Source organism: Miniopterus schreibersii (genome assembly GCF_964146895.1).
Source record: "Miniopterus schreibersii genome assembly, chromosome: 15".
Classification (NCBI taxonomy): Eukaryota; Metazoa; Chordata; class Mammalia; order Chiroptera; family Miniopteridae; genus Miniopterus; species Miniopterus schreibersii.
The window spans coordinates 37637116-37660300 of record NC_138115.1 but is presented as its reverse complement, the minus strand read 5'-3'; the positions used below and the strand labels follow the sequence as shown (position 1 = coordinate 37660300).

The 23185-nt window shown below is 45.9% G+C and overlaps 1 protein-coding gene across 2 annotated transcripts in view; it reads right to left on the bottom strand.

Annotated features, from left to right (window-relative positions):
• UBE2E1 (ubiquitin conjugating enzyme E2 E1) overlaps window positions 1-2613 on the bottom strand; it is a 59949-nt gene extending 57336 nt beyond the window's left edge. The window contains exons 1-2 of one of the 2 annotated variants that reach the window (XM_081160369.1): window positions 2444-2613; window positions 1111-1295 (exon numbers count right to left, since the gene is read on the bottom strand). In XM_081160369.1, coding sequence (XP_081016495.1) covers window positions 1111-1262 — 152 coding nt within the window. In that variant the 5' untranslated portion in view covers window positions 1263-1295; window positions 2444-2613. The remainder of the gene's footprint in view (window positions 1-1110; window positions 1296-2443) is intronic. The other variant, XM_081160368.1, reaches the window with a different exon arrangement.
• Window positions 2614-23185: the final 20572 nt, after the last annotated feature.

Genomic DNA, 23185 nt, shown 5'->3' with positions numbered 1-23185 from the left:
CAGGGAAGATGTCAGAATAAACTTTCAAACTCCAAGTTCCAGGTTCACTACTCATTGGGGAGAGATCTACAGCCTGGTGGTGTTCCATTTCATTTTACATTCTTTCAAGAAAGATATCCCTATCTAACGCACCATTTGGATTTCTTACTATCTTTCTGGTTTGCCACTTTACGGTTAACGACTGTCCACCTGAGAGCAGTGAGGATTTATGAAATGTATGGGGGTTCCCAGGAATCTGCCATAGACTCTTCTAAGGGTCTCGGGGATCAGAGGACATTACTGAAGGATGGTGAAGGTAAAAAGTAGCTTCTTCAGAGACATAAGAGGAAAAGAGTAGAGAGAAAAAGCCACCACTTGAATTTAACTTCGAAAAAAACAAAAACACATTTTACAGCAAACAGAAAAGAGCATGAAAAAAAGTCTCCTGAAATTTGGTAAATTGAATCTCTTTAACAGAACAAAAGAGAATCCCCCAAATAACCTAGAATTATCATTTTATAGCATATGTTGACTGATACACTCATTCGCCTCAACTCTCCAAATCAGAAAAATCTCTTTAAATTCCATCCGAAAACTTCTGTCTCCACCTATTAAAACGTTTTACCCCCCCCCCAATACGAGTTATTTATTCCTTATACAACTTGTGGGGGAAAGCTCTATTCAGGAAAAGATCCTATGTGCAACAGGTGAGGAGGATGTCAGATGGGATTAGAATTCATTTTGATAAGAGTTGTCTGGGCAGGTATTAGTAATTAAGTGCGATGACAGCCTTGGGGGAGGGGAGGGAGGTCACAGGTTAGTGATTAATAGGACAAGTAATTTGAAATCAGACTGAAGGGTCGGTAACAGAAGTAATGAGGGTTCTTACAAACTTCAGCCAGAAACGAGAGGCAAGCCACAACAGCTGCAGGTGGACAATGATGAAAAGAAGAAAAAAAAAAGCAGCAATAGAGAAAAAATAATGAGGGCTTCCAAGGCCCCTTTTTTTTTTCATTTTTAAGAACACATAAATCACGAGGAGCAGTGAAGTCCACCCTCCCTGGGAGGTAGACCAAGTGCGGCGAGAGGCAGTGCGGGACCTAGGAAGCCTGCGGGTGAACAGTACCGTACCTCTTGGCGCTGGTGGAGAGGAGTTTGGAGTTTTTGCTCATGCTGACTTTACTCTCCTTCTTCTTGGGGGTGTTTGTTTCTTTCTCGTTTGGCTGGTGGGAAGACGAAGATGAGGAAGAGCTGGTGCTGGCCCTCGAATCGTCATCCGACATAGCGAACCCCCCACCCCACCCCGCAAACAGCCCCTGCAGGGGGAGGGAAAACAAAACAGAAAAACACAACCCTGCAGCCGGTGTAGAGAAGGGAGGCGCGTGCGGTCGGCAGGGCTCGGGTCCGGGGTGCGCCCGGCTGCCCCCCGCCCTCCGCTCGCTTCTCAAAGTCCTCAGGCCCGTTCAGGCTTCTGCAGCTCAGACGCGGCTTGTTTGTTTTTGGCCCCAAGTGGGGGGGACACAGCAGGAAAACGGTCGGGAGCAAAGCGTGCGGCCTCTCCTCGCCCCCCCGCCCCGGGGCTCCCCTCGGGGCTGGGAGGGGAGCCGCCGAGCCGGCGGAGGAGCGCAGGGCGGGGGCGCGGGCGCCGCGGCCGGGCACCGAGGGAAGGTCCCGGCGCTAGGCCGGCCTCGGGGCTGTTTGTGCCGGCTTCCCGGGGGTCGCGGGGGGCGGGGGCCGGGGCGAGCCGCGGGGGCCGGGAGCGGAGTTTGGCCAGGTCGGGAAGAGAGGAGGGGCGGAGAGGAGTAAGAGAGGAAGCCGAGCCAAGGGGACGGAGGCGGGGAGCTGGTGCCCCGGTGGGGGAAGGGAGAGGCCCGCGGGGGGTGGGGGTGCGGGGTAGAGGGGGGCCAGGCTCCCGGCCCCCGGCGCCGCGCCCCGACGCCCCTCCCCGCCCGCCTGGCCCTGGCCGCCCGCGTGGGGCTCCGCGGCCGCGGGGGTCCCGAGCACGCGCCCGATTACCACCCCCGGTGGGGGTGGGGTGCGAGGGGGGGCGGATCAGCCTCCTCGGCGGAAAAATAACAATGAGTCAGTCCGCCCGGGAGAGGTTAATCCCCGTGGTCCCCCACCCCGGGGGAAAACGGGGCTCCCCCAACTCCCCCTCCCCCGCTCCGGCCCCCTGGGCGGCCAGCGGGGGGCTCCCGGGACGGCGCTGACAGTTCAAGTCACGACGCCCCCCCCGCCCCCGACACGGGCGGCCCCGCACCCCACGCGGCCCCGGGTCCTTGCCCATCCCCCGCGGACGGGCCCCGGACCCCTGGGGCTCCCCGTCCCTGTCCGCCTCCTCCCCACCCCCCGCCAGCGCGGTGGCCGGCGGCCCGGGCGGCGCGGGGCGGCGAGGCGCCGAGGGGTGTCCCCGGGGCCCGGCGACGCGGCCGGGGGGCGGCGGGCGGCGGGGGGATCCCCGTACCTCTCTTTGTGTCTGGCTGCTCCGTGCCGCCGCGGCGGCTGCTGCTGCGGCTGCGGCTGGGCCTGGCCACTCGTGTCTCTCTCGCTGGGAGAGAAGCGGAAGTGCAGCAACAGCAACTATTAAACAGGCAATGGCTTCCCCCAGCCACACACGCTCGCACACTCCCTCCTCCTCCTCCTCGCCGCTCCCCTCCCCCAGCCCGGTCCCACCCACCCGCGCTCCCCTCCCCCTGCGCGCCGCCGGGGCGCGAGGAGGCCCGGGACCCCGGGAAGCCCGGCCTCCTCCCCGCGCTCCCCCGCCCGGCGCCGCCGCGGGACGCCCGGGAAGGGGCGAAGGGTGCGAATCTCCTTTGGAGTGGTTTGGGGACCTGGGTCTTGGGCCGGAGAGGGGAAGCCGATCCGAGATGGGGGGGGGGGGCGCCGGGAGCGATTGGAGCCGCACGGAACAGGGGGGGTCGCGAGAGGAAGTTCATGCCAATAAAGGCTTTTGCCAGGGGGGTTGGCAAATTGGTGGGAAAGATGGTAATCTGGTGGCGTGGACTTCAGACTAGAGAATGCACAGGGAGCTCCCCCTGAAAAGTGATCAGCTTGGGGGGGGGAGCCCGAGGCGGGGTTCCTCTGGGCTTCCCCCTCGGGCGCTTCACCTGCGAGGAGTCCTGGCTTAGGCACGCCGGGGAGGGAGCCCCGCACCCCGAGGCCTCCGCTCCAGCACGTGCGATGGTACAATTGCAGGTCCCGCCAGTCACTTTTTATAGAAAGTGGTGGTGTTTCACGAAAGTGACACAAAGGACTTCGTGACAGGTAAACACCAAGGCGCAGCAGGCTGACCCATGAGAGGCGTCCCTGGGCATAAACCCCTGGCTACCGAATTTGACTAGGTTTCCAATTCTTGGTGTCGGTTTCCTTTACACATAAAGTTTGATGTTTGGAAATTGGGTTAAAACTTTTGGAGACTCCTGTACCTTCTTCAGCGACAATATAAAGGCTAGTCCAACAATCATTTAAAAAATAGTCACTCAGTAATTATTCCGAATTGTACCTTATTTAGTATTTTTACCAATATTAATTTTTTAAGATTAAAGCATCAAGAAATACTAAGCCGTCGAATTATGATTTAGTTTCTTCTTTGTCATTTCAGTTGGAGGAAACTGAAGAGATGTGCAATGCTACACATATAAGGTCTAGTACATTAAACACACAGCACCATCAGATTTCCCCGGGCCATGCTAAATGATCTCATTCAAATGGCCATCCTTTCCCATGGCAACAGTGGCTTCAGTGATCTGCAGGACAACACAAGATATAAAGCCTATGGCATATCCAAGAACCAGCGAAACAAGCATTCTTACCACCCCCCCCTAAACTCCTTCTAGCCTTCAACATGAAACTCCGACTTTATCAAGATTCATAAAGTAATTGTGCAGGCTGGTTGCTCAGTCCTTGCCAAGAAACTGTATACTAGGAATTGTCAGAATTGAGGAGTCCAGTAGCTGGGAAAAAAAACCCATCGATTATTATTTTAGCCGCTAGCCTCCTGCCTGCAGACAGAGCTATCCCTCAGTCACTCAAATACATAAAAAGTTTGAAAAGATCCCCAGACATACCTGTTTGCTTTCAGGAGTCCTGGTGGAGCATATAAAAATAATGACATTCCTGCTATAAGCTACTTGAAAACAAAACAAAATCTCCATAAAACCAGGTTGTATACTTTTTGTACTTCTGATGAGAAAGATAAATTCAAGAGGAAACAAAAATAAGCAAGCATGAAATAGACTCAGCTGGGATGAAGAAAATAACCTAAAGACAGTTATTAAGATTGAGACTTTCTTGCGACAATTTGGGTTTCTGAGACATTAAACTACGTGTGTACGCTATGATTACAACCAGTAAAAAAACCCTATGGATAAAGATGAGAGCTGGCAGAGAACACAGGAGAACAAAAAGTTCCATTCGCTGAGGTGACTAGGAAGGTGGATGGGTTTTTCTTCCATCTCGGTTTACAAAAATTGTAGGCTTGGATACTAACTACAATAATATTTTTGTAAAACAACTGAATATGGCATTTTGTGTTTCATTGTTGATGCTTGCGTTGGACAGGCCCCTGGGGAGATAAATCGTGAAATCGAAGGGCTCCTCCTCTATAGGGAAGTGTTTTCCCAACCACCAGTCTGCAAGGACACTAGCCCTCTTTTGTGTACTAGTCTTTCTTATCTCTAACCCTGGTTAGTGCTTTATGGTTGGGGAATGACCTACTGAGGGGGAATAAAAGCCTCAGAATGTTCAGAAAGAAATCCACTGCTCTCAAAAGACTAATCTTTATGTCAGGTTGTTTTAAATATACAGTTGTCTCACTGTCTCAGTCATAAAAAATTAAAACTCATTTACAACCTTCTAGCTTTTCTACTTACTAACTACAAGGCCGAAGGAGCTAAATTGACCTTTCTGGGCCTCAGTTTCCTCATCTATAAAGGGTGAGAGTACCTGCCCTGTACTGACTGGCAGAATTGTTAAAAAATCAAATGTGTACCTATAATGAACACGTTTTTTTAACTGTTATACAAAGTAAATGATTAATTATCCCTCCCTGATCCTACTTCTTAGGAGTTTTGTTAGGACACAGGTCTTTATGACTTAGAATGGATGAGAAACCTCCTAGGAGAAAGACAGAGTTAAGGAATCATAGGGTTTTATCTACTAGAAGGGGCCTAAGATATCTTTGATTTCAGAGTCCCTGCTTTACTGATGAAGAAATTAAGGCAAAGAAAGCCAGTATGTCTTGTCCAAGGTCATGGAGTCAATCTGTGAGCAAATTTTGGCTATGGCCCTTGCTATGCACAAATAATTTTGTTAGTTCTGATAGTATTGGAGGCTGGGTGCAGGGGGAAGGGGGAACCTCAACTGTATTTAAAAAGATGTGTTAAATATAACAGAACTCTGATATTTTAAAAAACATAAACAATCGAGACAGTTGGGAAAGTGAAAAAATAGAGCAAATTAAGGGAATCACTGTTTTATAACATTTACTTGAACCAGTTAATGACCCCTATTGAAGTTTCTTACTCTCCATTCTGAGAATAACCCTTATTATTTATTTCATATTTGTGAATACAGTTTTAATACATAATACATTCTCATGCTGTGTTCTCCTAAAGAAACCAAGGAGTACACCATAAAAATATCCCTCTGCCCCTCCCCCATCTCTGTGGCTGTCTGTACAAGTGGGAGCAAATGCATGCAGGTCGGTGGGATGCTTTGATAGGAATGCTCAATTTACATTTAAAAGATGCATCCAGTCACAGAAGCTCAAGTGGTGCAAAGCTGTGATAACCCGGGCCTATGAGAAAGTGGGCTTCAAGTTTTACTAATACCTCTTCCTGATTTTGAGAATGATCCAACTCTCTTCAAGCCATCTTTAGAATATCAAGCACTTTTAAGCAGAAGCACTTGAAGATCAAGGTGCTGACTGATCCCTGGGAGGTGAAATGACACAGTTGATTCAAAAGCAAGAGACCCAGCCTCACTTTGAGCACTCCTTTTTACACCTCCTTGCTTTCACTGAACTTCAATATTTCATAGAGGCAACCATTGTCTTTGGCCAATTTCACACCCCAAAAATTGTCAGGCAGCCCTGGTCGGTGTGGTTCAGCTGTTTGGAGCATCTTCCCATACACGGAAAGGTGGCAGTTGGGTTGATTCCAGGTCAGGGTACATACCCTGGAGGCAACTGATCCATGCTTCTCTCTCTCTTTCTCCCCCCCCCCACTTCCTCTCTCTAAAATCAATAACAAACCTATCCTCCTGTGAAGATCAAAAAAACCTGCCAAGCAAATTAACATTTTTTTTAATATGGGTTTTAAAATTTACCTTATGGCTGGATAGAAAGGATTTTCTTTTTGTGTCAAAAGAAAAAACACAACTTATGTTTGGAATTTTAAAAGAGTTCCTATAAAGCTTTTCTAAAAAGATGGACTTACTGTGGATTTTGGTCCACTTGCTTTATTTCACAATGCTCTTTTGCCAGAAAAAAATCCATTCTTTATTCAGAAAGATAAGCAAGGTTCCCAAAGAAGGGTCAATTCCACGAAGCCTAATGAGTTCTGGGCCTTTTATCTTCAATTCAGGTCATTTTTCCATAGGCTTTCTTCAAAAAAAAAACACACAAAAAAAAACACTGATCCCTTTGAAAAAACCCTTCTCCTAAGCATTGTCAGACTTTATTGGTCCTGAATGTTGCTATCACAGGAAGCTAGGACAGAGCTATATTATTTTTTCTACCACATGGAGGCATTGAACAACCATGTGATTTTCAAAATTTACCAAGACTTGATAAAAATCTAATGTTTTCTCAGGCATGGATAGAAAGGTTTGCTTGATATGACAAATGGGTAGCATTTAATATGAAAGCATTTTTTTCAACTTATAATTTAGCATCTCAACTGTATGGCCTATTCTCTAAAAAATACTAGCCTTGTTCAACCTCCTTAACATTGGTAACATAAGGACACACTATATTGGAATATACTGGATTGCAGTGAGCAATTTGATTCATTAATCTCTGAAACCTTTTCTTGAACTTAACACTTTTGGGAGGTGGGGTGTTTTGTTTTTGTTTTTTCTTTTTGTTTTTTTTAACCTTACCGCTTTTTTAGTTACGAACATTTGGAGGGATAAAATAGTAGGGAAAATTACTTTTATTTCACATTCTTAATTATCTATTGTGAAACTTTTTTTTAAAAAACATCAACACCCCCACAGTTCCATGGTGTGGCAAATCTACAGTCAAGGATCCGGTTTTGAACCCAAAACTTATCTCAATACTTGCGAATCCCAGAAGCAATTGGCAACAAAGGTACCAAATGACTTGCGAAACCTATATGAGTGGTTCTGTCTTTGCAGCAGACAGTATTAATGCCTCAGCCCCAAATCAATTAATCAACAAATATTTATTAATTTCCCTGTGTGCGCTGGGTGTTGTGGCAAATGTAAAGAAGTCGAAGAGCCCTGGCCAGTGTTTTTAAGCGCCAGCCCTCACACCGAACGGTCCCGAGTTCCGATCAGGGGCACGTGTCTGGGTTGCAGGTTCGTTCCCCGGCCCCAGTCGGGTCCCATGCAGGCGGTAACCAATCCATGTGTCTCTCTCATCGATGTTTCTCCCCCTTCCCCCTTCCCTTCCACTCTATCTAAAAGCAATGGAAAAAATATCCTCCAGTGAGGATTAACAAAAAAACAAAACAAAACGAAGTCTAAGAGGCACTCTCTGACCTCCAGCAAGGGCCAGGGTAGCAGGGATTATAACCTAGGACAAGTAGGACTGGAAAAGATGGCAAACCATTCCCAGATAAGCCTAGATCAACTGAAAAAATTAGAGTGTGGGAGTTAGATTAGGTTGAAGTTCTATATCAGTGTTAAATTTCCTGAAGTTGATAACTATACTGAGGATATTCTTGTTTTTAGGAAACATACACTGAACCATTACAGGATAAAGAGCCCTGATGTCTGAAAATGATTTAAATAGCATAAAATGGAACAAAGGAAAGATTGCTAACTCATTACATATCTCTGTATTGTTTCACTTCTTAAAATAAGTGTGCATTACTTTAGTACATTTTAAAACTCTAACCACTAGCTCTTTAAAGAACAAAAATATACATGGAAGCAGAAAATCTCAAGAAAAGTGATTGCGGAGACCGTGGGTAGATTAATTGGTTGAAAGACTCAAAAAAGTAAGGACAGCGAGAAGAATGAAAGGTAGGAGCCTGGAGTTTGCAGGGGGGCTCCCCGGTGAGCTAAGAAGCCTGGATTTCATTAAAGGGTAAAAGGTACAAGGGAAAGATATTAGAGGCATTTTAGCCTAAGGGGTATTTTTAAAAGATTAGTTTGGTAGAAAAGCCAGAAAGAAGTGAAAGAAGTCAAGGAAACCCCAAGGAAGCCATTGAGGAGTCCAGGCTTAGGGAAGCAGCTCCTAATTCCTGATTCTCCATGCTTGTTTAATTAATCACTGTGTAATGCTGAAGCTCTGGGAATTTAAGTCCCCTGATGGCAGAGAATGTCTGCTTAAAAGTATTCTAGAGCAATGCTTGGCACTTAGTAGGCACACAGTAAAAAAATTAACAAAGGTGGGGAAAGAAAACCATATCCTGGTCTTTAGTAGTCCTGTTTCCCTGTTCCCCCCTCCTTTGCTGTCCCAGCCTTCACATGTGTGTGAGTACACCATCAAGCGGTGGACAAGGGACGAAGAGGGTCTGTGTTGCTATTCCTAGGGACGCATGAGTGTCCTGGGATGAGGCCCGCAGTGACGCCCAACCCCCCAGCATGGAAGGGGATTCCAGCCTTGACATCAGAGGTTCAGAATGCCCAGTTGGAAGAGCTCTAAAGATCATCAGAGGTACCTTGTTCTATTGACAGACGTGGAAGCTGAGGTCCAGAGAAGCGAGATGACTTTTCTGAGGTCAGGCCTAGTTAGCGGCAGAACCAAGAGCTTTCCCTTGGATTAATCAAAGCGGACAATAGATAGGGACTTGTGGAATCCACATCTTTATAGCCCAAACATGCAGCGGCAGCCAGGGCCTGTGGGAGCCAGGTAGCCTCCGTGGAGGTAAGCATGCTCTGTTCTGTCCCCCCAGCTCTGCCTTCGGTGCAGCTGGGCCCTGTCAGTCTTTGCTAGCACCTCAGCAGGGGGCATTAGGCTGGGGGCAGATTCCCTGCTCAACACACACGCTCACTCACTCCTTGCTTCCTGAGTTACACTCACTGAATTGAAAGCAACCCTATATCTCACAATGAGGTGGAGACAGATATTTGCCCAACGGAACTATGAGGATAGAAGCTAAGGTTCCTCTAGTTCCCTGTTTCATTCCTGATGTTAGTCACCGCCAGAAGTCTTTTTGGATCTTGGTGAAGTAGTAAAACAGGAAAATGAAGCCGGAAAACAGGTGGGGCCTGACCCCTTTGGCTTTGTGGCTGAGGTCACACACATCACCATTGGGTCCCCCACAGGCTGGGGGGGGGAGGGCTGAAAGTTGAGGAGGTCCTTGCGCCCTTTCCCCACTGCCTCATTTCTCTCCGCTCCTCCACCTTAGGGGGAGCACAGTCCAGGGCAGTTAAGAGAATGAACCAAGTGGTTTCAATACCCACACTGCTCTTGTTACTGCATATGTGAAACTGAAATAATAAAACTCACTTTATAAGGTTTTTGAAGGTTAGGTGAGAAACGTCTGTAAAATGCTTAGTCCAGTGCCTGGTATGGCCTAAGTGCCCAATAAATGGAAGCTATCATCAGTTGAATCTAACGCACTTTCCTGACCTAATGTATTTTTCAAGACTTAATTCAGTGACCTGGGACTTTCTTTGGCTGTCCCAGAGTTAATAGATCAGAAGACAACACGCAGCTAAACCTCACTTATATGCTGTTTGGCATTGATTCCTGTCTGCTGAGAAATTGTAAGCAAAGCAAAGGGAGGAGGAGACCCCTGCCCTATTCCAACTCCAGCCCAAAGCCAAGCTCGTGGAACTGAGGAACACCTGTTGATTGATTGTCACAGTGGCAGGCGCCTCTGAAAGAGCATGAACGAACAGGTAAGTCAGAAAACATCTGGGTTTTGCCCAGAAATGTTCCTCTCTAAATGAGTGAGTCAGAAGGACCCAAGCATGTGATGCTTCCTCTTAACTTGTTTGGAAAACTGTTAGGTGAAGGATCGTTTCAGAGGATTTGTGTCTCTTACTTGGAATCAATTCTTTCTCTCTAGATGGAACGTTAGTCCAGCCTCTAAAAAGTGTTCAGTCGAGAGATCCAAAAGGAAACCGGCTGTGGGCAAGTGGGGGTTTTCAGAGAAGTTTAAAACACATGGACCTTCTCTGGGAACTTTGTCAATCACAATACGAGCAAGTGTGGAAAATGGTGGTGAGAATGTTTAGGTTCTTTAACACGATTATTTTCCTCTATGTGATTTGCTTATTGGATTCCCAGAAGCAATAAAACTATTATAATCAGCACTTTATGTTTGAAAAAAGTCATTTTCTGTAACATCTGCTCAGGTTCTTATGACTAATCTTGATAATTTGGGAGCGATATTTGCTCTCTTCTTAGAATTCTTAATTTTTGCTAGATTCAGGGGTCAAGAGCCATAACTTTTCTTTGAAAACAGATTTTTTTTTCATATAATTACATAAAGTAAAGGTGTATATTCAGAAAGGCTCAAATAGTGAAAAAACTACTTACCCACAATTCTGGGTCACTCCTTGGCACTGCTGTCCTTGAGTGATTTAAGCAGAGAGAATAGAAGGATCCTTTCTAACACTGAGTTTTACATTCCAATATTTAGAGTTTATTTAGTTCCAGTTGTGTCTTTAAATCTTTGGGGGCTGGGGAGGAGTTGGTCTAAGGAGGTATGTATTTAAGATGTTATTTTTGGAAACTGCTAGAGAATGAAATGAAAACTTGCTATTTTCCTTGAACATGGCATGAAAATAAAATAAAGATTTTTATGAACTTGGAGGTGAATATATTTGCTCTTCTCAAATTTTCTCACTTGGAAATGAGTGGTTTAGAGCAGAGCCCGGAATAGGGAACTCAAATTCTATAGACTTTTCTTAGCTCCGTCCCTGCCTATGGATCAATCTTTACCAAAATTATCAAGCATCCTCTTCTTTAAAAAAAAAAAAAACCCAGCCCGGCCAGATGTGGCTCAGCGGTTGAGCATCGACCTAGGATCCAGGAGATCGTGGTTCGATTCCTGGGCAGGGCACATGCTGGGGTTTCAGGCTCAGTCCCCAGTTGGGGGTGTGCAGGAGGAGGCCGACCAATGACTCTCTCATCACTGATGTTTGTATCTCTCTCTCTCCCTCTCCCTTCCTCTCTCTGAAATCAATAAAGATATATTTAAAACAAAAACAAAAGACAAACTTGCTTAGGGCTCTAGTGTGTTTACATTAAAAACACATATGATTATTGATACCATCCCATCATTTATTTATTGCACATCTAAATGCTGTACAGTCCCCAAACAAGTTCATTTAGATTTGGCCCTTGATAGGAATGGCTAGAGAGGTTTTCCTCAGCAGTACAGAGTGGTTTTGTGTTTAGTGTAGGATTTTTGTGTCTTCTCTTTATGAAAGATACATGAAACTCCCACTCATGTAAGATGGGAGGCAAAGCTGCTCTGTGTGTCACCATCATTGAGTGGGCATTTGGACATGGCACTCTGCCATCCCTGGAGCAACTTTAATACACAGCTTCTGCTTTCTAAAAAGGCCCCTTTTTTGCTGGTTCTGTTTATTTACCTTTTATTATGAACAATTTCAAACACTCATAAAAGTAGAAAGAATAGTACAAGGACTCCCATATACCCACTCCAACATCAGCATTCAAGAATTGATCATATTTGTTCTATTTGCTTACACTATTTTTTCATTAAATGATTTCAAATTATAGACATCGAGACAGTTTACTCCTAAATTCTTCAACGTGCTTCTTCAAAAAATAACCACATACTGCCCTAGCCTGTTTGGCTCAGTGGTTAGAATATGGGCCTTGGATTGAAGGGTCTTGGGTTTGATTCTGGTTAAGAGCTTGTACATCGGTTGCAGGCTCGATCCCCGCCCTGGTCAGGGTGCAGGCGGGAGGCAACCAATCAATGTATCTCTCTTATATCGATGTTTCTCTCTCTCTCCCCCGCCCTTCCACTCTCTCTAAAAAAAAATCAATGAAAACAATATCCTTGTGTGAGAATTAACAACAACAAAAAATAATAATAACCACATACCATTATCACACCTGACAGAACTAGCAATAGTTCCCTAGTATTGTCTAAATATTCTGTACATATTCAATGCTCTAATTTTCTTTTAGGTTCAAGTCAGTATTCTAATTAAGACCCTGCATATTGCTTTTGTTTGGTCTTTTAACCTAGAACAACCCCCAACCATTCCACCTCGCCCACTTTTTTTTTTTTTCAGTTGTGCACCAGCTTGTTGAAAAGACGCCCCAATTTGTGTTGCGGAATGTCCCGCATTCTGGATTTGCCTGATCGTTTTTCCCCGTGGTACCATTTAACATGACCTCCTATCTCTCCAATGTCCTGTAAGTTTGAGGTTTCATAGAAATGTGTGATTCATTCCAGTTAAAAAATTTTGGCAAGGCAGTCAGTCATAGGTGACACTCTGAGCTTCCCATTGTATCACACAAGGCAGTGACCTCTTGTCCCTTAAAAGGCATCTCTCAAGAAGCAGAAACAAGAACCATTTCTCATTTGTCTTAAAAACACCACTGGGCCTGCAGCCAGAACTGTGAATGTCGTTTGGCTTGTCTGATCCTCAGTTTTCTTGTGAGAGACAAAACCAATACTAACCTCTGTGACTTCACGGGGTTGTGGTAAAGACCACAGGAGAAATAATAGTAACACCACCAGTAACTACCATTTATTGGGCAATCACCATGTCAAGCCCTATGCGAGAGCTTTCCACTCACTCTTTCAGTTCATCCTCACACTCACCATGAGAGACAGGTACTAGTATTATCATCTGCATTTTACAGATGAGGATACTGAGACACAGAGAGTTTAAGCAATTTGGCTGAGGGCAAACAGCTGGTAAGAGGGGTGTAAACTCAACCAGCCTGATGACAGAGCCTGCCCAGGGTATCATTGTGAGTACCGAACAAAAGTGAAGCATCGATACAGAAATACCAGTTGTTGTGTCAGGGGATTGGGAGGATGGTTTTTTGTTTTTGTTTTTTCCTTTCTAGTTTTCAGGCTTTCACTGATGTTATTCTATTACTTTAATAACCGCAAAATGAATAGGCATTTACCGGGGAAGACATACAATATGGATATAAAATAACAATCAGAATCATTTATTACTTACCTACTCTCGTGGCACTGACAATGGCATAAAAGGAATCACATCTGCAATAATAAAACACTTTGCCTAGAGGGAAATAGACATATGAAATGACACCATAAACAGATATTTGTATTTTCTCCTTCACATTTCTACTCCTTTTGTCCTGTTTTATTTGACATATGGCTCACTTCATAAAAATGTTTAAATATTGATTTCCAAATAGCTTTGCTTGGTCCTAAAAAATATGAACAGACCATGTGGTTTCTGAACGGCTCTGTTCTGTTGTTTCTGTAAAAAATAAAACATGTTTTGGGTTTGTTTTTCCCCTCCAGGATTTTTGTATCAAGAGAGGTAGTTGGTCAGTTATTCCTAAACATGATGACCACGCAATTCCTTTTTAAAGGTCGTGGTTAAGGCAAAGAAGCGTGACTGTCAGTGGGTCCTCTGGGTTAAGCCTTTCAGATGAGCATCTGTCCCCTCCAAGGTGTGAAATCATATGGAATCATACTTGGCACATGGAATCGAAACCCCCAGAATCCTCAGCCAGAGCCGTTGCATATTATGTCTACACAGGGTCAAGAGAGCTGGGACTCCTGCGTGCATTAGGCACAGATCTTTGCCACTGAAGTCCCCCCACCTGCCTTTCCATTCTGCCTCACATATCAGAAATACAAAGCATTTAATTTGTTAACTATAATAACCCTAATCCTGGATATATTTACTATAACATATAAAAGCCAGTAAGATATTTGAAATAGATTAAAATATATATATATCAACCCATGTGGGGGAGGGACACCAAAGTCTTAGCAGTATGTAAGGTATTCACAAAATTGAAAAATTATAATTACCTTTCACCACGACTGGATGGTTATAAAAAAGTGGTTGGTTTCTTAAAAGTTTCCATAGCCTATTTCCACTTTAAAGCTCCTAAAGATGGTGGAGTGGTGGGGAGGGTTGTACACTTTTATTAATTATTAGTAGCTGAAATGTATTGATTACTTTCTATGTCCTAAGCACTTTACCTGCCTTATTTCACATAATCTTTACAACAGCCCTTTAAGGTAGCTGCATTTATTATCCCCAATTTACAGATGAGAAAATGTAGGCTCAGAGAGGTTAAGTAACTTATCAGAGTCACACAGCCATTAGGTGGCAGAGCCAGAATTCAAACTCAGGACTGATCCAGAGCCTAACCACCCAGCTGCCTATGGATGGCAATAAATAATGACTACAATTATCAACAGCTGAATTTCAAACCCTAAGAGTATGCAAACTCATAACTTAGTAGAATGCCTTGTGGTGAACCTAGAAAAGCTGAACACAAGTAATCAAGTTGCAAAATGCAGCTTTAGAAACTGGGACTCAGACTCACATTTCCTGCACCAGCAGCAGAAAAGGATTCTCACCTTTGGGGGGGGGGGGACGGGGACGACACACTCTCCCCCCTCCCCGCACCCCAGCAGCCTGTAGGGTTCTTCGTGAGGACTCTCCCAGCCCAGCTCTCTAATCTGCAGCTGCTCTGGCGTCCCTCCCCTTGCCGCCTTCCCCTCAAAGCTCTGGCAGGCAGTGTGTCTTCTTTCCCATCCTCTCGGGTTTCGCCCAGCAGCCAATCAATACATATTTGTTGAATGAATAAATGAATGAATGATGGAATGAACAAACAGCTGTTAAACCAGCAACAGATGGAAAAGTACACAGAGGTGCATAAATAGTAAGCGGTTTGCCTAAAATAGCCTCAGCCTGACCAGAGTATAAATTTCATCAAACTTCAGGCAAAGTTGGGGAACATTTATTTATTCTATATTAGAATATCATATTATTGACTTCACACTTCATACTTGGTTGCCTCGATATCATTCAACACTCCACCTTCTGTGTGCTTGGGTCCAGTCACTTCATCTCCAATCCTTGTTTTCACAGTTATAAAGTGACGCTCTTCAGTCACACCTCACAGGTTGTCCTAAGGATCAAGTAAGGCCAGGAGGGCTGGTGCTCTGTAAACTGCATGGTGCCCTCCGATGTTGTCAGCATCGGGCACTTACTGGCTCCCTGCTGTTTGCAGGCCCTGTGCATCTAGTTGGGGGGACCTAGGTGCATTGGTCAAAAAGGGTGGAGTTTTGGAGAGAATTCAGGGGTCCCTGGTGCCACTCACCAGAACAAAACAAACCGCTGCCAGAGAAGGGCTTTCATGAAGCCAGGCTTCATGGGGGGCCGAAGGGGGGGGAAGACCTGTGGAGAAAGAAAGGCCACAGCCAGGCCACACCTTCAGGGAAGCTGAGAGAAGGCCCCCGTAAGCCCCAGGAACCCTTGGACTCTTCTTGCTCTTTCTTGTCTCAATCTCAGCTATAACCACTCTTCGGTCAACAGTCTATCCAGACCGACAGTCAACAACCACATTGTGTAATGAAGCCATGCGGCCACCCTGCAGACAGTCATCACTGAGAAAAATGCAGGGCTCGAGCCCCAGCACCTGCCAGGTGGGCGAGTCCCAGTCCTCACCAGGAGGCAGGATGCCACCTTGCCCTCCCCATTCATCCCCACCTGGGCAAAAAGGGGAAACCGGAACCCAGGCAGAGGGTCCCTGATCCATCCTAACCTGTGTCTCCTCCCTGTGGGAATTTCCCTGGGCAAGTGAGACCCTGAGCTCGGAAGCCCACTCCTCCGACGTGCGGGTCTTAGAGAACTGGCACGGGGAGCGAGAAAGTTTGCCAGTAAACGGGGTGTCTTTCGGGGTCTTCTTTACTCCTCCCTCCCCCCCCCCTTGCTCCCAGTCACCACCTTCTCCTGACATCTGTGTAAGAGGAAACCCTTTGAAGTGTCTGCGAAACAAACAAAAAACCACTTTCTTTTCTTCCTCCGACGTTCTGTGCACTAATTTTTAAAACTGAAATCTTCACAGAAAATAGTTTTGGTGGGCCCGGGTACACAAATTTTAATTCTCAGCCCCCCCAGGCAAACATTTCAACCCAAGATCCCGTACGTTTTCTAAAAAGTGCAAAGTAAATTTTCTCCAGCAAAGAAAGACCTAGTATTTTCCTGGGCCTTCTTGCAAACAGAGGCCCCTCAGACAATATTTACATCTACGTGTGGGTGAGTTGAGACTGCGCTCGGGGCGGCTGGAATAAGAGAGGCATTGATGGCTTCCAGTAAGGCTGGCGGGTACCGGAGAGCAGGGATGGGGCAACCTGGAGAGCGGACGCTGGGCTGCGAAGGCGGCAGTCGCCCAGCCTGCCCTGGGCCAGGCGCTGCGCTGAATGCTCTACACATCCTGTCTCATTTTATCTTCATAACCACCCTGCGAGGCACAAACTAACGTTCCTGATTCACAGAGGGGGAAACGGAGACACTGATAAGTAAGGGATCGCAGGTCTCCTGGCTGATCAGCCTTAGAGGCGGGATCCTAACCTGACTCCAGACCCTGCTACCCCTGCGTGGTCCCTGGACCCGCAGCACTGGCTACACACGGTTGCTGCTTAGAATCTGCATTTTAACAAGACCCTGGGGCTGGGGGCAGACACATTCTCTTTTTTAAAAAATATGTTTTATTGATTTTTTTAGAGAGAAAGGAAGGGGGAAGGGAGAGAGAGAGAGATAAACATTGATTGGCTGCCTCCTGCAAGCCCCCTACTGGGGATCGAGCCCACCACCCAGGCCGGTGCCCTGACGGGGAACTGAACCTGCAGCCTCCTAGTGCATGGGACGGTGCTCGACCAGCCACGCCACACCGACCAGGCCAGTTGGTGGACGCACTCTACTGCTGCTGCTTATCTCTAAGGATACTGCCCTGAGCATATGTTATTTTTCTGACCCTCGTGGGATCCTGTCTTTTTAACCTTTCTGCACCTCAGCTGCTCATCTGTAAAATGAAGCTGGCTCCACATTGTTGCTAAGAGCCCAATGGAACTTAGCCGCAGCTTTCTCAGCGTCTCTACAGGGCTTTTTTCAAGTTGGAGCAAACATCATGGCATGAATGGTAGCAACGATTAAAAATCGGTTTTCAAAAAGTTACTATTGGGGGATAATTCGAAACATTCCGTGCAGGAAATTTGGAAAATGACAAGATAAAGAAAACATGAAAACCCTCCCAAAATCCATTATCTCAGGATAACCACCGACACGTTTACTAGCATTTCCTTTCAGTATTTTCTCCATACATATGTGCATGGGTATAAATATATTATTTTTTACCAAATAGGAATCATAGTCTATGTACACATTTGAATCCTGGATTTTTTCTCTCTTCACATTTACAGGATGAGCATTTCTTAAGCACTTTAAACCAGTGAATACACAAGCTGCCTCCCAGGGTTCCGACGCCGGATCAGAAAGTTCTTTTCATGTAGTTTTAATCCCTTCTGCTGCAATTTAAGAATCCAGATCCGAGCTGCCCTGAGTATTTTGGTGGTAGACCCAGTGTGTTTGGAGAGAGAACCTCCTGGGGGACTGAAGGGAAGCCCAGGAGAGCCTCGGGGTTCAGTGGTTTTAGGGCCCTGCAGAAGGCCCACGTTTGTTCTGGGCATCACAGCCCCTTTCACCTGTGGGACACAGAATGAAAGCTTTCGCCTGTGGGACAGAGAATGCAAGGTGGTGATCCAACTGTGCAAGCTTCTTCAAAGTAGGAATTGTCTGGTTTTCGTTTTTGCCTTTGTGGTGTGTTTTTTAAAATCCCCAACAAGGATATTTTTCCATCGCTTTTCAGAGAGAGTGAAAGGGGGAGAGCGAGAGAGAAACATCGATGTGAGAGAGACACATTGATTGGTTGCCTCCCGTGAGCGCCCCCACCAGGGCCCGAGATCGAGCCTGCAACCGAGGTATGTGCCCTTGGTCAGAATCAAACCCGGGACCCTTCAGTCCGAGGGCCAATGCTCTAACTACTGAGGCAAACTGGCTAGGTAGGGCTGCCTTGGTTTTCAAGTCTCTGCACTGCTGTGCTCAGAACTGTGCCTGGCACATAGTAGGTATCCAACACATCTGATGGGTGAATGAATGGATCAATAAATGAGAGAACAGAATGAATGAATGGTGTGGAGAAGGTGGGCAGCTGCCAAATGATATAAATTAGACATCTCCCATTCCCACCTTGGCCACAAACATCTCCTCTCTGTGCCTCAAGTTCTACCATGAGATGATTTCTTTGCAACTGTCTTCGGAGGACTGATTTTCAAAAATGAGCCTTCCTGGAAGGTCTACCGGTTGCATTTAATAGCCTTTGCAAATAGGCTAAGGCTGGGATTTTAGGAAAGGGTTTTCCTCCAGTTTGCCACAGTCAATAAAATGCTAGGTAAATCAGCTTCCTGAGCTGAGTTCTCTGTCCTTTTGAATACAATGTCCCCAATGAGGTGGTTGTCTCCTAAGAGCAAGGAGACATTGCTTTTAAAAGCATAAGAAATAGAGAGCAGAGAGGTCAATGGAATCTTCCCAATGAAAGGTCTTCAGGGGACATGCTGTTTCACCTGGTAAGGATGGAATAACCTGGAGTGAGAAAGAGTGTGACTACCCACAACTTGGAGACTTCTCTTGGAAGGGCAAGCGAAGAGCAGAATTAGGCAGGGCACACCTGAACAGAAAGGTGGCTCAGTCAGCTTGGGCTTGCTCCAGGTCATGTCTCTATAGAGAAACCTTTTCTTATTTAGCTCTTTAGTTGACAACCAAGAGGAAGGAAGAGAGGAGTTCAACACTTCTCATGACCTTTAGCTCCCCCCCTGGTCCAACTGTCATTACCTCTCACCTGGATTCCTGCAGTGGCCTCCTAACCAGTCCCTCTTCTTCCACCTGTGGCCTCCTGCTGTTCTGTATAAGGTCACTTCTCTGCTCAAAACCCTCCAGTAGCTTTCCAGCTCTGAGCAAAATCTAAATCCAACTCTGTAAGGTCCTATCTGGGCTGGCATTCCCTGCAACCTTTCTGATTTCCTCTCCTGTTACTTTTCCCTGTGCACACTCTGCTTTAGCCACACTGATATCTTAGGTGTTTCTTAAATGCACCAAGGACACTTCTGCCTCAGGGCCTTTGCCCTTGCTGATCCCTCTGCCAGAACAGATGCATGCTGCCCCCACCCCACCCCACCCTACCCCCACCTCCATCTAGCTGCTTGCCTCACTCTCTCTCAGGTCCTTGGAGTTTCTGCTCAAATGTCACCTTGGCCTCCCCTGACTGGTTCATCTAAAAAGTAATACCTTTCCCCCCCCTTCCAAAGGAGAAAACCCTCCCGACCCCTCTCTACTTTCTAACCCTGCCTATTTTCCTTCACAGCATCTCTCACCACATGGTATTCTACATATTTGTTTCATCCTTCCCCACTAGAGTAACAGCTCCATGAGAACAAGGGTGCTTGTTTAGGATCAGTCGCTGCTGTTGTCAAGTCCCTACAACGCTGCCTGGACTCTATTTCTTTATTTTTTAAACCTCTCCTGAGGACATGCTTAGAGAGAGGGAAAGAGAGAGAGACAAACATCTGTCACTTGCCTTCCGTATGTGCCCCGACCGGGGATCAAGCCTGCAACCCAAGCATGTGCCCTGACCGCAACTGAACTGTGACCTCCTGGTTCATGGGTCAGCACTCAGCCACTGAGCCACATGGGCCGGGCCCTAATTTATTTTTGAAAAAGTGAATGTTGAATGAATCATGAAGAATGACAATGTTATAATCTATTTTGATTTTTTTATACAATTCTATTACCATTCTTTTAATACAGTATCCCTCTCTATTATTATTAATTTTTTTTACAGGGCTTTTTATTTCAAAGGAAAATCCAAACTCAGAATGACTAGGCAGTTGTAAACAGATTCTGAAGTGTAATAAAACGTGTAATGATTTTTTCATTTGCTCCACAAACAAGGCTGTGTAATAGCTGGGATCTGATTCTGCCTCATGTCCCTGAGTTTCCTGCTTTATTTTAAGGAGGGTCAAATGTCGTAAGTGTGTGTGCATGAGAGAACATTTGGTCCTGTTCTTTCAGGTTTTGCCACTGGACTTTGGGACAGGTTACAAGGACCTGAAGGTTAACTGCCAGGGTTTACAACATTCGGGGACTTGAGAGACAAGTTTTCCTGACTTTTAAGAAATGCTTGAAACTCCATAATCTTATGTAAAACTCAACATAACCGTTTTCAGTGTAGCTTACTTTAGCTTACTTTGAAAAAACTGTGTAACTTCAATAACAAAGTGACAATTTCCTTAGTAATTATATCATTTAATTTAATGAATAGCCTCTGTCAAGCTACATGTCCAAGAAAGAAGGAGGGCATCTCAGGAGCCCCACACATGCTGATGGTTATGCCTCTAAAATGACCCTTCACAACCTCTGTCAAGCCCTGTCTTCAATATTTCTCAGCCTTGACTGTGCAGAAGAATTACCTGGGCAAACTGGTTAACAGCATAGACTCCCGGGCCCCACCTACAAGGATCCTGATTCATTATAGTTGGGGAGGGTCCAAGAACTGCCTGGTAAAGCCAGTACCCTGGGACTGGGACACAGCCACCTGAGAAACACTGCTAGATCCAAAACCACCTGCAGGCAAGAACCACACCCACCCTGAACCACAAACACTGCCTTGAGGCAGCTTTGTACAGGAAGATGGCTCCTTGAAGATTTTGGCTTTGAGACAGTTCTTTCCCCTGGAATGTTTGCCTGGGAACCAACCATGGAATCTCCCCAAAAAGAAGACAGGTAAGGAGAAGCAGACACCCAAAGATACTGCACTCTGATAGAGGCCTACTTGGAAGCACCCAACATTTCATAAATTCTCCTTTTTCTGACGATCAGCTTCAAAAGATAATTTTTTTAAATCTTGTCAAGGTGAGTTTTAGAATAGCAGATTCATAGCGACACCTCCTTGTAAAGTCAGACTATCTGGGACTCCCCAATCAATTACAGCGGCCCCCTGGACCCACTGTGGTTCCTCACGGCTCATTTCTGATACCAGAACAGTCACTGGGAAGATGAGCATAGCTCCTCCACCAGAGAAGTCGAGTGGCCAATTTTAACAGATCTGGAGGGCCCCTGTAACGCTAACCTGTATAACCCCAAGACCTGTTGCTGTCTGTGAAAATAATTCTGCTCATGGTTGTGATGGGGTGGTATAAGGTTTGTGTTGGCTCCCCCTGCGCACACCCATTAATTCTATTTTCCATTTTCATTGTTTCAAAAATGCATAAATAATGCTTATGCCCTGTGAATGAGAAAAGGGGCTCTGGAATAAATCTGACAAGTTCAAGTGACAGAAAGTAACCTCACAGGGTAATCTGATCATGAATTCCTAACTGGGCAGGTCATGGAGGGGTAGTCAGTTCCCAGGCCTATAACTTTTTTAGTAAAAAGGTTTATCTTTCTTCGCCTTAAGCCAGCCCCATGCATTGTTCTAGTGCAGCTAAGTGAACACACCTTTAAAATGGCAAAGTTTTTCAGTCTCGCTGGAGGCAAAACCACCCACAAGAGAACACATAATCTTGTTAACTATCCTGTAATCCAATCATAGAGATTTCCCTGCCTCGCTTTCTCCCTCCTTCTTACAATCTTCCTTACATTCTTTCCTTAATTCCAAATGTATAAAAGGAACTGCAAAACTGTTATTCTCGGGAGCATTTGCGATCTTGCTTCCTGGCATGTCATCAGTTTGGTCCAAATAAACTGTCATAAAAGTTCTCCACAGGTTTGGACATTCTTAGGTCAACAATACTCATTGCTAAAAACAAACAGACAGACCCAACAGAAGTATATCAGCCAAGGAGGAAATCTTCTTCAATCCCTTCTCAATTTCAGTTTCACACCCAAAGCAGCTATGGCTTCCAGGTTGGTGTATATCACTCCAGACCATTCTCTATACATTAAAAACAAAAACAAAAACAGGATCCAAGATGGCAACAGAGTAGGTGGAAGTTACACTCACCTCCTCCCAGGATCAAATTGGAATTACAACTAAAATACAGAACAATCAACCTGAATAACCAACTGAAGATTAGCTGAACACAAGTCTTATGGCCAAGGATCTACAGAAGAAGCCACATCGAGACCGACCCCCCCTTGCCCACCCCCCCAAAGGGTCCATTACGACCGAGAGGAGGAGATGCTCAGGTTAGGCTCACAGACCCGGGGAAGCAGCTCTTCATTCACCCTGAGCAAGACATCCTGCCCCGTCCTTTCTATCAGAACAGGCAGCATTTATTAAGTGTTTCTTTTAAATGCTAGCCGCAGGACAGGCCTCCACGTCCCTGATCTCTAATCCTTGCAACAACGCTAATGGGAGGTACTATTTCATCTCTTTAATCCAGTCGTGGCAACGTTGAGTCCAGGAGAGTCTAAGGCCAGAAGCCATGGAAGTCAAAACTGGCAAAACCAAGATCCAAATGGGATTCTGCTTCAGAATAAAGCCGCCGGTCGTTGCCGATCACTTTGACAAGTTACCTAGCTGCTCAGCCTCAGTTTCCCGTTTGTATGTCCCATATCAGGACTTTGAAATTCTACCTTTTCTTTTACTTCTTGGGTCAGATACTTTTTCTATATGACCTCATTTAATCCTCACAATAGCCATTCTGCAATTTCATGATTATTTAAAAAAAAATTTTTTTTTTATACCTGTTGATATTTTTTCTCCCTGAAACTAGGAGTGGTGAAAGCGTTCTATGAAAGGCCTCGTGGTGAAGCATTCTAGAAGAGCAATAAGGAAAGGGAAGCTGGGAAGACAGCTCTAGCCTGAGAGGCAGAGAGACGCCGGGAGCTGGAGAGGACAGGGCGGGGTGGGGGTCTAGTTGCCGGAACCTGGGGACAAGGTAATGGAGAGATAGCCTCTTCCCAGGAGGAACGCCTGGGCACCCTTCCGCTAAAGGTCATCCTGAAGAGGGTTGGACTTAGTGCCCAGGTGGCATGCTGCCCCACACAGACCTGAAGCGACCTCCTGCTCACC